This window comes from Phaenicophaeus curvirostris, chromosome 1 (genome assembly GCF_032191515.1).
Source record: "Phaenicophaeus curvirostris isolate KB17595 chromosome 1, BPBGC_Pcur_1.0, whole genome shotgun sequence".
In the NCBI taxonomy this organism is placed as follows: Eukaryota; Metazoa; Chordata; class Aves; order Cuculiformes; family Cuculidae; genus Phaenicophaeus; species Phaenicophaeus curvirostris.
This window is the reverse complement of record NC_091392.1, coordinates 154,602,764-154,617,511: the sequence shown is the minus strand read 5'-3', so window position 1 is coordinate 154,617,511 and position 14,748 is coordinate 154,602,764. Positions and strand designations below refer to the sequence as shown.

Below are 14,748 nucleotides of genomic sequence, written 5' to 3'. Positions count from 1 at the left end.
TGATTCATCCATAATCTCCCAGACATGAATAGTCATATCTTGTATTTTTCCATCCCCAAAATTGCATCCAGTGTGCACAGTATATTTGCAGTTTTCTTCCATCTCCCAGTGAGTGAGATTGCTTTCAATTTGGGTTTGTGTTTTGGGTTTACATTCTGGATGAAAACTAGTGGCTTCTCATAGCAAATAGTTGGAATATCTTTTTCTGCACAATCAGGCCATGAATAACACAGAAACTGAAATAAATACAGCTGCCATAACATCTTATGGCAAAATGCATTCTAACAGAAAGGTCATTCAGTTTATTAGTAAATACATCCTGAGAGAAAGCTAAAATTAATACAGAAATAATATCTGATTTCAGTCCCTGTTGATGTCTGACCAAAGTAGTTTGAAGGGCAGATGGTATGAATGTCATCTTTCACATCATCTTCTAGACCAGATAACATGTAATTATAGCCAATTGAGCACAAATGTGCATTTACTGTCAGTGAAAGCTGTAGAAACTCATTAGCTTTTTATTTGATAATGTTCAATTTTTTTTACAATTTATTCTTCTAAAAGATGTTGGCATTGTTAAGTTCTGGACGAAAAAGCATTATATATTTACAGGTGTGTATATGTTACTCTGGAAGGTTCTGCTAGAGTTTTTTAAAATTCATTTGACAATTTTTACTGTCAAAACACAGAGACATTTTCTTTTTTTCTTGTACCACTGAAAAATGCCACCTTAGGCCTGATAGTAAAAGTAATTCAGGAAAAGTTTGGGCAGAGGGAGTCCAACACACTTTAGAATGTAAACTTTCCTCTGGAATTCCATTTGAAAAATATTAGGAAAGCAGAGAACTCTTAGGAGTCACATATATAACAGATTGATTTTGTTCATTTGTTTTCCCTAAGATGAACTCACTGATCAAGTCTACACAGCTTGGGAGAAACCTCATATTCTTTTCTGTTAAAGCTTCAGAAAGCTGCTGTGAGCAACCTGTTGCCAGAAGTACATGGGAGGTAAATAAAGTGAAGTCTGACTCGGAGAACAGCACTTCCTTAAAAGCAGGCTTCATGCATTCCCTGAAGTCACTTTTGCATATGAGGAATTTTTACAGTTGCCATGGGAATATAAAGTGAAACAAAAAATGATTGTAATTAATAAGGAAGGAAGTGAACCAGAAGGCAGCAAATGAAGATGATGTTAACAAAGAAGTTGCTTAACAGAAATATGTGTCAATGAATCTCAAACTTTCTCCTTGCTCCCCTTTATTTGTGTAGCACCTGTTGCATGCCCTGAAACGTTTCCAGCATCTCATGCAGAGGAAACACTTGGGAAAACAACAATGCTTTGTGCTGACCACTGCTTCTCATGCCCCTTAAGTGATGTCTGGATTAACCTCAAGGATATTGCCCTAAAGACCTCATTTTGCAAGATCAACCAGTCCTGGATGAAGTGAGATTTTAGAATATGATTTCATTTTGCAGAGTGCTAGCAATCAGAAAACATCAAGAGCTCGCTTAGCTGCAAGACTCCTAGAAAACATGCATGTATAATGGGTATTGCCTTATAAACTTCTGTGCTGGCTGAAGCAAACTTTTGATTTGCATCTCTTTATGTTCCTACAATGTTCTCTAAGCTCTGTACTTGTTTTCTAGTTTTTTGTTGTTTTTTTTTTTATCCACTATTTGGAACACAAATGACCTTGCACTAACAGAATGGTCTGCCTTTGAAGCTCAGAGACAGTTTTTCTTCTCTAGATATCAGGAGTGAGCAATTATACCCTGCAATTCTCTCACTTCAGTTTCCTTCTGCACTGCAAAGTGAAATGAAAAGAAAAGGAGAACAAAGAAAATCTCTCTGAATTTTAGCAGACACTGTGATATAAATGAAATTTCTGATTTTAACTTTACACTTCCTTTGTATAATAGGGACTTTAGTCTGAACTGTAGCATTATCCTTACTCCTTATTGTGCTAGTTCTCTTTATGGACATTAGAGACTTGATTAATTTAATTATATATTAATATACTGGACTTTGAGATGTCCTGAGCTATCCAGCATATGTATGCAATATTTGATACAACTGATAGGGCATCTACATCTTTCTCGGCAGCAGATCAACTGGGATACCCAAAGATATCCTCAAGTGGCACTGAATGTTTGCAGCTGTGTGGTTAGCTCCGTAGACTTTAATGGCAGTTTAAACACCTAGCTCATATGTAGTTAGACAAATTTTACACTGTTATACTCAGAGAGGTATGAATCAAATCTCCAAGTCTTTGCAGTCACATCAATTTGTTATATATTGGCAAAAAAAGCCAAAGCAGAAAAAAATCACATGGACTTGCCTGAAAGATTTCAATATTTAGCTCTAGAAGCTTTCTTGCCTCACTTTGCATGGTAGAAAGGTGTGTAAGAACATTCTTTTTTTTCCTGTCTGATCATTTTGTACAAATAATCTTCTGATAAAAGTCACAATCACCTCTTGACATATTTAATGATGCCTGCGGATATGCAAGTTAAATGTAATTTGAAAATTTACACAAATATAGAGATAATGTTCATATTTTACCAGTTCTATCCACTTTTTAAAATACTTTCAACCACCCCAAATTACTCTGGTAATACATCCATTATTTCAGAAAACAAAATCTAGTCATGAATTTACTCTTTCTGAAATGTCACAGAGTGGATTTTGTTGATGAAATGCTTCATTCTTTATAGTATTTATTTATTCACTAGTAATGCATGCCATTGCATTGAATATAATCTAATCTGCTGTAAAATGAATGGCTTACTTTATTCTTTCTCTCTGGCTGTAAAACTAATGTCTTACTTTCTTCTGTTGGCAAGGGTTTCTTCACTGTCTCTTGAGAACATCTTCAACCCTTGAATGTTCTGATCAAAGGAGCAACCTGGAGACATAGCAGGCTTCCTTACAGGAGGGCCACATACCTTGTTCACCTAAAAGAAAAAAAAAAAAAGCCACAAAAAGAAGGAAACAATACATGTAAACAAAATTATTATGTAACTCTCAGTTCAGTTCAAATCTATTTTAATAAGAAAGAAAGTTCTGTGAACATTAAGAAAAGTACAATTAATTTAAGAAAAGTACACTATATGAATGCAGAACACATAATTAGTCATTTTATAGTAGAAGAAAGCTAAGCAAAGTCACTGCTTTTGAAGGAATACCAGGTGTGTAAGCAATTCACTACATGCATTTTATTGGTTGTGGCTTTTTTCTGTCTGTAAGACAAGCACATTTTTATGCAGACAGTAACAGTAACCTCAGAGAACATGATGTGTTGTGAACAGTGGCATATTTCCTTCTTTTCTATATTATACCCCAATCACATCTTTAATAATCATAGAACATTGTGATTTCTTTCAAGGCTGATGAATTATTATGGCATGTTCAGCACAGTTACCCAGAGCATACAGTGAACAGATAGCATGGTGGAAACTTGCATTATGATTTTGCAAGATGTAAATTTAATGATCCAAGATGAAAGTTTAATGATTCAGATCATAGATGTAGAAAATATCAAGGGATTTTTTATGACTGGCTTTCTGATCCAGATGTCAATAGATACAAATTTATGTTAACTAGTATTTTCTTCTTTGTAAAATGTAATACTGAGCATTTGGTTCAATAGAGGATATCAATTCGTGTTCATAGCTCATTATTCTTCCTAGTCACTGAATAAAAATAATTAGGGCCATATTTATTAAATAAAAGATACTTCATGCTGGGGATCACATGAGACATGGCATTAAGCAGACTGAACAGCTCATATCTTCTGTAAGCCAGCAGGCATACACCAATGAAAAACTAATTATGCAATTATTGAAAACTTGATTTCAATAGGTAGTCACCTTTATAAAAGAAAAAGGGGGAGAGGAGATTGATTTTTGCTCGAAGACAGAAATATTGAAGTAGAAACATGTTCAAAATGCTACCATGAGAAAGACAAAAGTTTGCATATGTTATACAGCAAGGATTATTCTTTCCTGTTGCATTTTATTTCCCCAAATGCAAGAACAGAGAAAGCAAATAAATCTCATGTTTCAAGTTACCATCACACAGATTAAAAAGTGCAAGTCTTATGGACCATCTTTCCAACGAAGAGCTGCTGAAAAGTTAGTTAAGAAATACATTTAAAAATTTAAATAAAATGAACATATCTAATTTTGATGAGTTCCTTTGTTGTTACACATGGTGTAAATAGTGATAATGAGGCATTGAATGTGCTTGTTTAGGCCACTCAAAAGAAGAAATAATTGGTATTATTACTACATGTCAACAAGTGTTCACCTCATGAATTGAACGTGAGGTTTAAGTTGAATGTGAGTAGTCCATTTTGGCTGTAATTCACTGTTTAGGCATCCAAGTTATAGCTTGGATCCCCTTCAAACAAGATACCTGAATTTACCTGCAAGATAATTGTCCCAGAGAGTATGGCTAATGTCCTTTAAAGGACTTAACGGGATACAGTTTAAACATAACTGGAAGTATTCATCTCAACATTTCTTATCAGAAGCAGCATCTTCTTGACAGCATCTGTTCTTGTCCTCAAATTCAGTTTCAAACCTCCCTCACACTTTTTTCCACTGTTTCCCATACTGGCATTTTTTCAGAGCACATGATCTTGACTGGAGGCTAGCTGATATGTCCATCTACAAGAAGAGTTAAAGGAAGAACCCAGGAAACTATAGGCCTGTCAGTCTGACCTCAGTGCCAGAGAAAAGTGATGGAACAGGTGACCTTGAGTGCTATCATGAAGCACATGCAAGACAACTGGGTGATCAGGCCCAGTCAAGACGGGTTCACTTCCCAGGACTCAGTGCTGGGTCCAGCCCTGTTCAATGTCTTCATCAATGACCTGGATGAAGGCACCGAGTGCACCCTTAGCAAGTTTGCAGATGACACTAAGCTGGGTGGAAGTGTCGATCTGCTGGAGGGTTGGGAGGCTCTGCAAAGGGATCTGAACAGGCTGGACCGCTGGGCAGAGTCCAATGGCATGAGGTTTAACAAGGCCAAATGCCGGGTCCTCACTTGGGGCACAACAACCCTGTGCAGTGCTACAGACTAGGAGAAGTCTGTCTAGAAAGCTGCCTGGAGGAGAGGGACCTGGGGGTGTTGGTTGGCATCCGACTGAACATGAGCCAGCAGTGTGCCCAGGTGGCCAAGAAGGCCAATGACATCTTTTCTTGTATCAGAAACAGCATGATCAGTGGGTCCAGGGAGGTTATTCTCCCTCTGTACTCTGCACTGGCGAGACCTCACCTAAAACACTGTATTTAATTCTGGGCCCCTCGCTACAAGAACGATGTTGAGGCTCTGGAGTGAGTCCAGAGAAGAGCAAGGAAGCTGGTGAAGGGGCTTATGAGGAGCGGCTGAGGGAGCTGGGGTTGTTTAGCCTGGAGAAGAGGAGGTTTACGGGAGACCTCATTGCTCTCTACAACTACCTGAAATGAGGTTGTGGAGAGGAGGGAGCTGTCCTCTTTTCCCAAGTGACAGTGGACAGGACAAGGGCAAATGACCTGAAGCTCCACCAAGGGAAGTTCAGGCTGGACATTAGAAAAAAATTTTTCACAGAAAGGGTCACTGAACACCGGAATAGGCTGTCCATGGAGGTGGTTAAGTCACCATCCCTGAAGGTTTTTAAAAGATGGATGGATGATGTGCTGAGGCATAGTTTAGTGGTTGATAGGAATGGTTGGGCTCGATGATCCAGTGGATCTTTTCCAATCTAGTGGTTCTGTGATACTGTGATCCCACATTCTTCACCAGCTTAACTAGATCCCTGTTACTCCCTGTAAGTCTCTACAAGCTTGCTACTTTTCTCTTATCCTTGGGTGAGTCTGCCCCTTCAGTGTTGCATCTCAGCAGCCTCTACAGCAGTCTGTCCCATGAGATCCTACACCAATATAATACAGATCTTCAGGAGACAAAAAATGTTTTTGCCCTTTTACTTGTCTCATTTTGCACCTATTCTTTTATGCTCACTGATGTGACATGGCGAGTATTATGCATAAACTTTTGTGACAAAAACAATGATGTTTTCCATTGTCTCAGCTCCAGCTTACCACACAGTCTTCAACAACTCTTCATCCTCACAAAATTAAAAAAAAAGAATTTAAAAGATAGAGTCAGATCCAGATGTTTGAGAAGGAGGCTCTGTCTCATGACAGGTATGGATTAGGCACAATGCCCAGGCACAATCAGAGTCTGACTGCAGAGTGAAAGCCTGTGAGGGGAGGAGAAACATGGTGGAGATGATTCACTGGCTAATACAGACCCTAACCAGATGAGTAGAAGTCCTTTGGGTCAGGGGAAAGATAAGAAATAAATCAGTTGGCTCCAGTTTAGTCAGCTTAAAAAAACATAGGCATTCAGCTCCACAAGGAAATCAGAAGAATCCATAGCTTCCTATATTTCTTGAATATACAATAAAATCCCATTGCATTATACTTTGGCTAAAATGAACAAATAAAGAAAATCAATAATTTTTAAATTCATAGTGGCCTGGAATATTTGTATTGTTGTACAAATATGTATAATACAGGTATTTGCATTATATGTATCAAACAATTGCTTCAAAATACTCTCCAATGACCTTTCTCTCTGTTTATTCTCTTTGAGCTAATGTCTCAGGAAATCTGGTGCAATAGAGGGAAATTTGCATTCACTGATACACTTAAACCTTAGTTTCAAATACAAAATCACCCCTAAAAATTAATCTTTGGAAAACTTTATATATATACGCACACCCCGTAAAAATCCAGTCATTATTTGAAAAGTCTTTTTAAGAACTGACTTTTTTCCCAAAAGCCATTTTTTGAAAATTCTGAAAAACAGCATTATTTAAATGGTAAAAAGTGTTTGTACAGCTCCCTGTACACCTTTGCCATTCCCACAAAGAAGCGTATTACAGTAATCATAGTGCTGAGGACTCTGTTCTGTTAATGACAGGACCTGCTCTCACAGCTGAAAATTAGCTCACCAATTATTAGTGAAGTCTTTTACTTCCTCATAAGTAGTTTCTGCTGGATGAGCTACTCCACCACATACAATGATGATATCATCATCTCTGTTACTATTCTCATATTTCTGATATTTAAATGCCTGAGACCACTGACTGACTGACTGGCTGGCCTCATGTGGTGTTGGTTGGGTCTTTAGGATTTGGCACATCCCATTCCTATCACTCACCCAGCTGTACCCAATCTGCCTTTTTTTAACTGCTTACCAGTGGCTGACATCATGTTTAAATCATTAATTCTGTATGCACACCAAATGTACTTTTGCCTCCTTCATTGACCCAGTCGTCACTGTCACCCAGTTTCTTCAGGAAACTTGTGCACATGAAAAGGTCATATACTTTTATCTTGCCTTCAGGTGTCTGTCCTGTCTGTGAGCTAAATAATTTAAAACTGAAATGTCAGTATCTCATTTGCCAGTACAAGATGGATGATAGTCTAAAAAGAGATAAACACACTTTCCATGATAATGTTTGGATTTTTTACACATTCTTTAAGTCTCCATGAATAAATGCACAGTACAAGAGGATTGCCACTTAGCTGTATTTCTCTGTTTTCTGAAGGACTGCAACTATGCTTGGTAGACACGTTGTTTCTTTATGCCTAGTCTTTTGCCTGCAAAAGTAACCTTCCAAGTAAAAATTTGTTCAGTGTTATTACTTCCATTCTTGAGAGACACAACCTGTAGTCATAACTTTGAGAGAAAGAGAATACCTTCACCAAACTAATGATCATGTGAAATGTCAATTTTGCAGTAATATCTGATCAGAATGTATTCTTACTATCTTTCAGGTTCACTCTAAGGGTATTATCACTGAATGTTCCCTAAACTAAGGGTTTTTATTGGATTAAAAAACAGAATCCTAGAAGCATAGAAGATGATTCTCAAAGGGGATCAAAAATACCCTGAGAAAAGTGAGACTGAAAAATCACCAAAAATATTACTCAGCAGAGAATTACACTTCTCACTGAATTTCAGGAAGAATTAAAGACCTCAATATAATTTTAAAACAAACAAGCCTCAGCAAGTTATTAGGGGGGGCTTCGGGGGGGGGTATTATCATAGAATCATAGAATAACCAGGTTGGAAGAGACCCACCGGATCATCGAGTCCAACCATTCCTATCAAACACTAAACCATGACCCTTAGCACCTCATCCAGACAAGGTGCACCTCCAGAGAAGGTGACTCAACCACCTCCCTGGGTAGCCTGTTCCAGTGCCCGATGACCCTTTCTGTGAAAAATTTTTTCCTAATGTCCAGCCTAAATCTCCCCTGGTGGAGCTTGAGGCCATTCCCTCTTGTCTTGTCCCCTGTCACTTGGGAGAAGAGGCCAGCACCCTCCTTTCTACAACCTCCTTTCAGGTAGTTGTAGAGAGCAATGAGGTCTCCACTCAGCCTCCTCTTCTCCAGGCTAAACAACCCCAGCTCTCTCAGCCGCTCCTCGTAAGGCCTGTTCTCCAGCCCCCTCACCAGCTTCGTTGTTCTTCTCTGGACTCGTTCCAGAGCCTCAATATCCTTCTTGTGGTGAGGGGCCCAGAACTGAACACAGGATTCAAGGAGTGGTCTCACCAGTGCCGAGTACAGAGGGAGAATAACCTCCCTTGACCTGCTGGTCATGCCATTTCTGATACAAGCCAAGATGCCATTGGCCGTCTTGGCCACCTGGGCACACTGCTGGCTCATGTTCAGTCGGCTGTCAACCAACACCCCCAGGTCCCTCTCCTCCAGGCAGCTTTCTAGACAGACTTCTCCAAGTCTGTAGCACTGCATAGGGTTGTTGTGCCCCAAGTGCAGGACCCGGCACTTGTTAAACCTCAAAACCTTGTTAAACCTCAAACCCTTATTCTTCAAAGTGTATTTTTCCTATTGGTCAAATGTTCTTAAATACTCCACAATATTCAAGGGCGTAAAAGGAAACCTCAGAAAATGATAAAAGTCATGATTTTCACAGTTCAGACAAACCTATTGTCACTATACTCAGCATGCTGTTATTATGCACAATTTGTATGCCACTGTATGATGACTGGGTTAATTAAAAGCTCTTGTAATAACCATGCTGTTAAATTGCAATTAGTGCCACACATGAACTTTATGGCAGTTTGATTTTTCTTGGTGCAATTCTGTAGAAAGCCACTTATGATTATTTACAGTTTGGAGAACTGGAGCATCATAAACCTTTACATTTAAAGGACTGGGCAATGAAAGCTCAATGTGGGATGCCATCCTCTGAGCTTGCATGCTCAATAGGAGAAATCAGTCACATCTTTGTTTTGGTTTTTTTCTCCCACTCTAGAAATGGTTCTTTCTGACCTCAGCATTTCTACTGAAATGATTTTACATCAGACAACTGACGCAAACTGAATGCACGGTCTTGTGGTGAACTTTGAACTAGGTATGCCTAGTCTCAGTGACTAGCCATGCCATAATCTTTAAACACTGCCACTGTGCCAGAAATATGCCTCAGGAATCCTGAGGCTCTGCTACACTTTGGGTCATAGTCTGTTGTGAAATACATTGAAAAGATGAGCATCTTCCAGTCTAACAGTGTGTCTGCAGTCTGTTTCACTAGTTCTTACTGCTGTGCATAAAGTAATGGGAAGAAAACACCTCTGGATACAAAACCTCTTGGGCTTAGACCCAGCTATAGATGGAAACCAGAATTAGGAGTCTAAAAATTGTCCTTTCTTTTATGTTTGATGATCTTACGATTTTTTTTGGTAAGTTTAGCAAACACAAAATTGTTTTTATATATATATATCTCCAGGATTTCCTGTGAATGGGGTATGTGTCAAGAATTCACTAGACTGACTAAGTTTCTCAGACATGTAGCCTTCAGTGTGGGCATAGTCCATGCAGGCATTTAAAATTACTTTTACTTAATGCATGTTTCAGTCAGTGATTAATGTGGTGGCTTTCAGTTCCAGCTATCAGATCACAAATTTGCGACCATCCCTAATAGTTAAATATCTTCAAAAACTCATGAGCAAATGGACAACCAAAGTCTAACAACTGTAAAACCAAAGTTAGAATGAGATGCCAGGGACAGATTGATTAAAAATACATTTCTTTAAAAAAAAAAATTTGGTTAAGTTAATTTTATTTTCTAGGAACATACGAGTACTTTCTTTGAGAAACAGGTTCTTGATGAATCACAAGCATTCCAGCAACAGATTACTCATCAAAATTCCCAAAATATTAATCCAGAAAAACAACGCATTAAATATTTATGAAGTTTCCTTGATTCCGATTTAATCCTTGCAAGTGGATGTGTCATACTTTCAGGTAGATGGCTGTGTGCCAGATAGAGGAAAGAAAGACAACCAGTACAGCACACTCTCATTTTTTGCACCTCATTCTGTCAGCCTCTGCAAGCAGCACAGGAGAGGTGGTTTCTCCGTCACCAGGAACCACAGGGGTTTGGTCATTTCTGATCATCTAAGCTGTGTAAATGAAGATTTCTCAAAGATTAGCTGCTTCTTTTAACTTGTAATAATCTCCAGCTGAGCTCCTTCTGTAGGAGCCAATATATCCACATATTTCACACTAGTTTCATGGGTTTGTCTTCTTCCAGTTAAACCACAAGAGGGAGCAGCAGTATTTCAGTACGTCCAAGCACTTAGCAGACTTGCATCGTTTGCTGCTTATAATAGTTGCTTATTTAACACCAAACTTCTGTTGCAAAGAAAAATGAAGTCCAACCATAACCCAGGCTGCACTAAAAGAAGTGTGGCCAGCAGGCCAAGGGAGGTGATTCTCCCCCTCTACTCCGCTATTGTGACACTCCGCCTTGAGTACCATGTCCAGTTCTGGAATCCTAAACATAAGAAGGATATGGAGCTGTTGGAATGGGTCCAGAGGAGGCTACAAAGATGATCAGGGGGCTGGAGCACCTCTGCTATGATGACGGACTGATAGAGCTGGGGTTGTTCAGCCTGGAGAAGAGAAGGCTCCAGGGAGACCTTCCAGTACCTGAAAGGGGCCTACAAGAGGGCTGGGGAGGGAATTTTTAGAAGGGCATGTAGTGCTAGGATGAGGGGGAATGGCTTTAAATTAGAAGGGAGAAGATTTAGACGAGACATTAGGAAGGGTGGTGAGATACTGGAAGAAGTTGCCCATGTAGGTGGTTGGAACTAAATGACCTTTAAGGTCCCTTCCAACCCAAACCATTCTATGGTTCTATGATTCTACATATTTTGATATATTAGAGCATGCATATGTTTGCAGAAAATTAAAGTATTCCCTACTGAGACAAAATTCAAGTTCTTGAAAATAAGGAGAGCAAGCATTTGGTGCAACAGGCCACTTCTCCTTCATAATAGGAAAAAGACATTAATGAGTTGTCTTAGGGAAGTGCGGTGAAGTACCACCAGTGTTTATAACACAGGAAAATCATGCAGAAGTTATGTATTATTTGTTTCATTTGTTGTTCTCTTTGTAAATTTTATGTTCTTTATCTGTGACTAGTTTTCTTTCATTCTCTACTGTAGCTTCAGGACTCTGGGAAATACATCTTAGGCATCCAGAACTCTTTAAGCAAGCTCTGGAGTTACAGGAGCAACTTATAATTTCACAAGTCTCACACATAGGTTTACTCATTTCACAGAACAAGAGAAGTCCAAGACAAACTGAAAAGGGCAAACATTGTGAACAACAGCTTACAGAATTACAGAGTAAAGCTGATGCTTAGAATAATATTCACACAAATTATTAAACACTCTATCTATAATCACCTGCAAGACAAATCTTAAATGGACTTGCCAAATAATAAGTTCAAAGGAATTTTATTCAAAATTGTAATTAAAAGCTCAAGTGATACATGAAGAAGTGCATTTATAACTTTCCAAGTGAGATAGTGTTGGAAGTGGTTTCAAGCTCAAGAAATAATCAATCAAATTCAAAGCAACTTTGTTAAATATAATAGTTTGCCCATAGCCAAACAGATAGTATTGAACAAATAAAGATGCAAAATACAGATATACAAAATGCAGACCCATCAGTAAGGCAGTGGTAGGTAGCCTCATCAGAAAAAATAAAAGGATTACAAGTTCCAAAAAATGAAAATAATTTTCTGTGATGTCTAAATAAAAGTACAACTTGGAGATACTGAACTAATTATTCCACTCTGCCATAAGTGCAGTACAGCGCCATTGCTGCACTTTTGGGAAATCCACAGTCAAGATGGAAAACCAAAGAAAAGACAAATATGTTAAGAGTTTGCAAACTATTTTTTTAATCAGCAATTTTTACATGGTTTTGCAAAAGACTGCTGTCCAATCTGTTGGATTCTGGGAGTCACTACCCACAACATTCATGTGACTGACTGAGATCCTCTTCCTACCACTCTATCTACCAAAACCAGAGCTCCAGCCCAAGTTCTTGAGATAGTTCTCATATCTTGTCAGTTTTTAATTATATCTGATTTCCTTCATAATTTTCAATGTTCTGATTGTAAAATAAAATCTAATAGCCCATTAAATTAGTTACTCAATACACTTTTAATTTGTGTCCTCTTCTCTTAATTACTAAAATCTTAAAAGGTTTTAATTCTGCTGTTCCTTTCAAGAAGGACTAACACTCAGCAAGTCCAGCAATAAAAATAGTCTCTCCTTCTGAATGGGAGTGGTAGGGAAGGAATTTTTTTTTTTTTAAATGGCTTAATGTCAAGGGAAATCCTAATGTTCTCAGCCAAGTTACCCAGAATACAGCACTGCCATTTCAAACTCTTTAAAGGCAGTTCAACAAAACTGCTTCTTGTGAGAGGCTGCCAGCTTTCCCATTCCAAGTCTGCTTCAGTGGATGCCAAGGTGTTTCATTTATGTTCAGTGAAAACACTCAATGGTTCTCCTCTGAAAAGCAATTATATAAAACCGGCAGTAGCCCTTTCCAAAGATCAGTTGCCTGTGTGCAGACTGATTTATCTATGCTCTCTAGTGGTTAAAATATACTTTATTGCTCTTTACTTCTGTGTGCCCTGAAAGCACAGCTCTGACGTAGAGGGCTAACACTATGCCTTCTTGTTCGATACAGGCAGAATTGTTCATTGAATCTAAGTATAAGCCTATCTAGTATCACCTCTATAAACCAAGACAAATTCAGTAAGAATGGGACTGTTAATGAAAGTAGAAATGGGGATTTACAGCCTTTATCAGGTACATTACTCACTTAAAACAAAAAACGTATTACAACATACAATACATAAAGAATTTGTAGAAGCAAAAAAAATAAAAATGCTGTGTCAGTTTTTCTGCACAGTATGTTTACATTTTGTGGCAGGCTACAATTTATGTTCCAAAATTGTGAAATGGAGAGCAGTTTTGTAAGGAAGATCCTACAACAAAGTACGTATGTAAATAAAATAATGAACACTTACAGTAACAGTCATAACACATTATTTCATTTAGCATAAGACACTGTCAACAACTTTTCAGGTAATTGGAAGATCACCTTTTCATGGTAAAAAAAAATCAAAAAAAAACTGGAAAAAGAAACGATGACAGAAAACTCCATTATCTAGTCAGTCAGCATTTCAGATAATCAGGTCGTTTCTCCACCATTCCAAACCACATCATACAAGACTAGTAGATTTGCTTCCTGTACCTGTATATTAAGTTTTTCAGTGCCTCCTCACCTTATTCAAACCTTGACGAACCAGTTTTATTTGGAGATATTTTGCGATGCATAAGACAGTCACTTATTCATACATATTCACATAATTTCAGGGACAAAACTGAGGCTGAGAAACTAATTTGCTTCAGAATCTCTGGATTTGCCCTCACAAATTTTTTCGCCTCCAGTACAAAGGTTTGGTAGTAATTTAAGGGCCAACAGAGACACCAGAAGTCTGCTCGGCTCAGGAGCTCTCTTTGTGAACAGTTATTGTGTTTCACAATGAAAAAGGAAGAGCAGAGAGAAAAAAGAAAACACATGCACAGTCTACAGAAAGGATTCTCGGTCAACTTCTACCTTTACATTTTTTCATGCCTCTTGCTTGGCTTTGGGGAAGGAGTGAAAAGCCTCCTTTCTTCTCTTTCTGCAAATAAGAAGAACCAGACTGCAGCATTTTCAGCCTATTGGAGCATCTTCCTTACCTTCAGCTCCCCAGTGGACACATTCAGACAAGGCTACCATGGTGCCAAAGCAGAGTCACACACTTAGCACGTCACCTAAAATCAGAACATGATGACAGCCCAAACTACTTAGTCCACATTTTTAGGACCTCTGAGTTTCTATGCAGCCAATGGAAACAAGCAGGCCATCTTGGATCTCTGTATTTTGCCCAAATTTTGCCTAACCTCTGTTAAAAAGAAAAAAAAAAGGTGAGGTATATTATGCTTTCCTGACATAATACATAATGCGTGATTTTATATGTTCCCACATTATTTACTTGGCAGTCTATATTGAACATATCTTAAACAAACCTGCAGTATTCAGCAATACTTGCCAAAGCCATGTGTGTGTGTTGATTAATGCAGCAGGTTGTCCTTGAAGGGTTGCTGGACCCCTACCCGTCCACTTTCTCACTCTCAGTACTCAACAGGACAGAGGGAGGAAATAATATGGAAAATCTCCCGGGTTGAGATAAAGGCAGGGAGATCACTCACAAATTACTGTCATGGGTAAAGCAGCCTTCACTTGGGGAAGATGAATTTAACTTATGGCAAATTAAAAATACAGTAGAATGGTGAGAAAAAAAGATAAAACTAAAAA

General features: G+C 38.5%; 1 protein-coding gene across 2 annotated transcripts in view; it reads right to left on the bottom strand.

The window, feature by feature from the left end:
• GPC5 (glypican 5) overlaps positions 1 to 14,748 on the bottom strand; it is a 643,004-nt gene that overhangs the window by 520,725 nt on the left and 107,531 nt on the right. For both annotated transcript variants that reach the window (XM_069878636.1, XM_069878646.1), the window contains exon 4: positions 2,828 to 2,955. In XM_069878636.1, the coding sequence (XP_069734737.1) occupies positions 2,828 to 2,955 (128 nt within the window). The remainder of the gene's footprint in view (positions 1 to 2,827; positions 2,956 to 14,748) is intronic.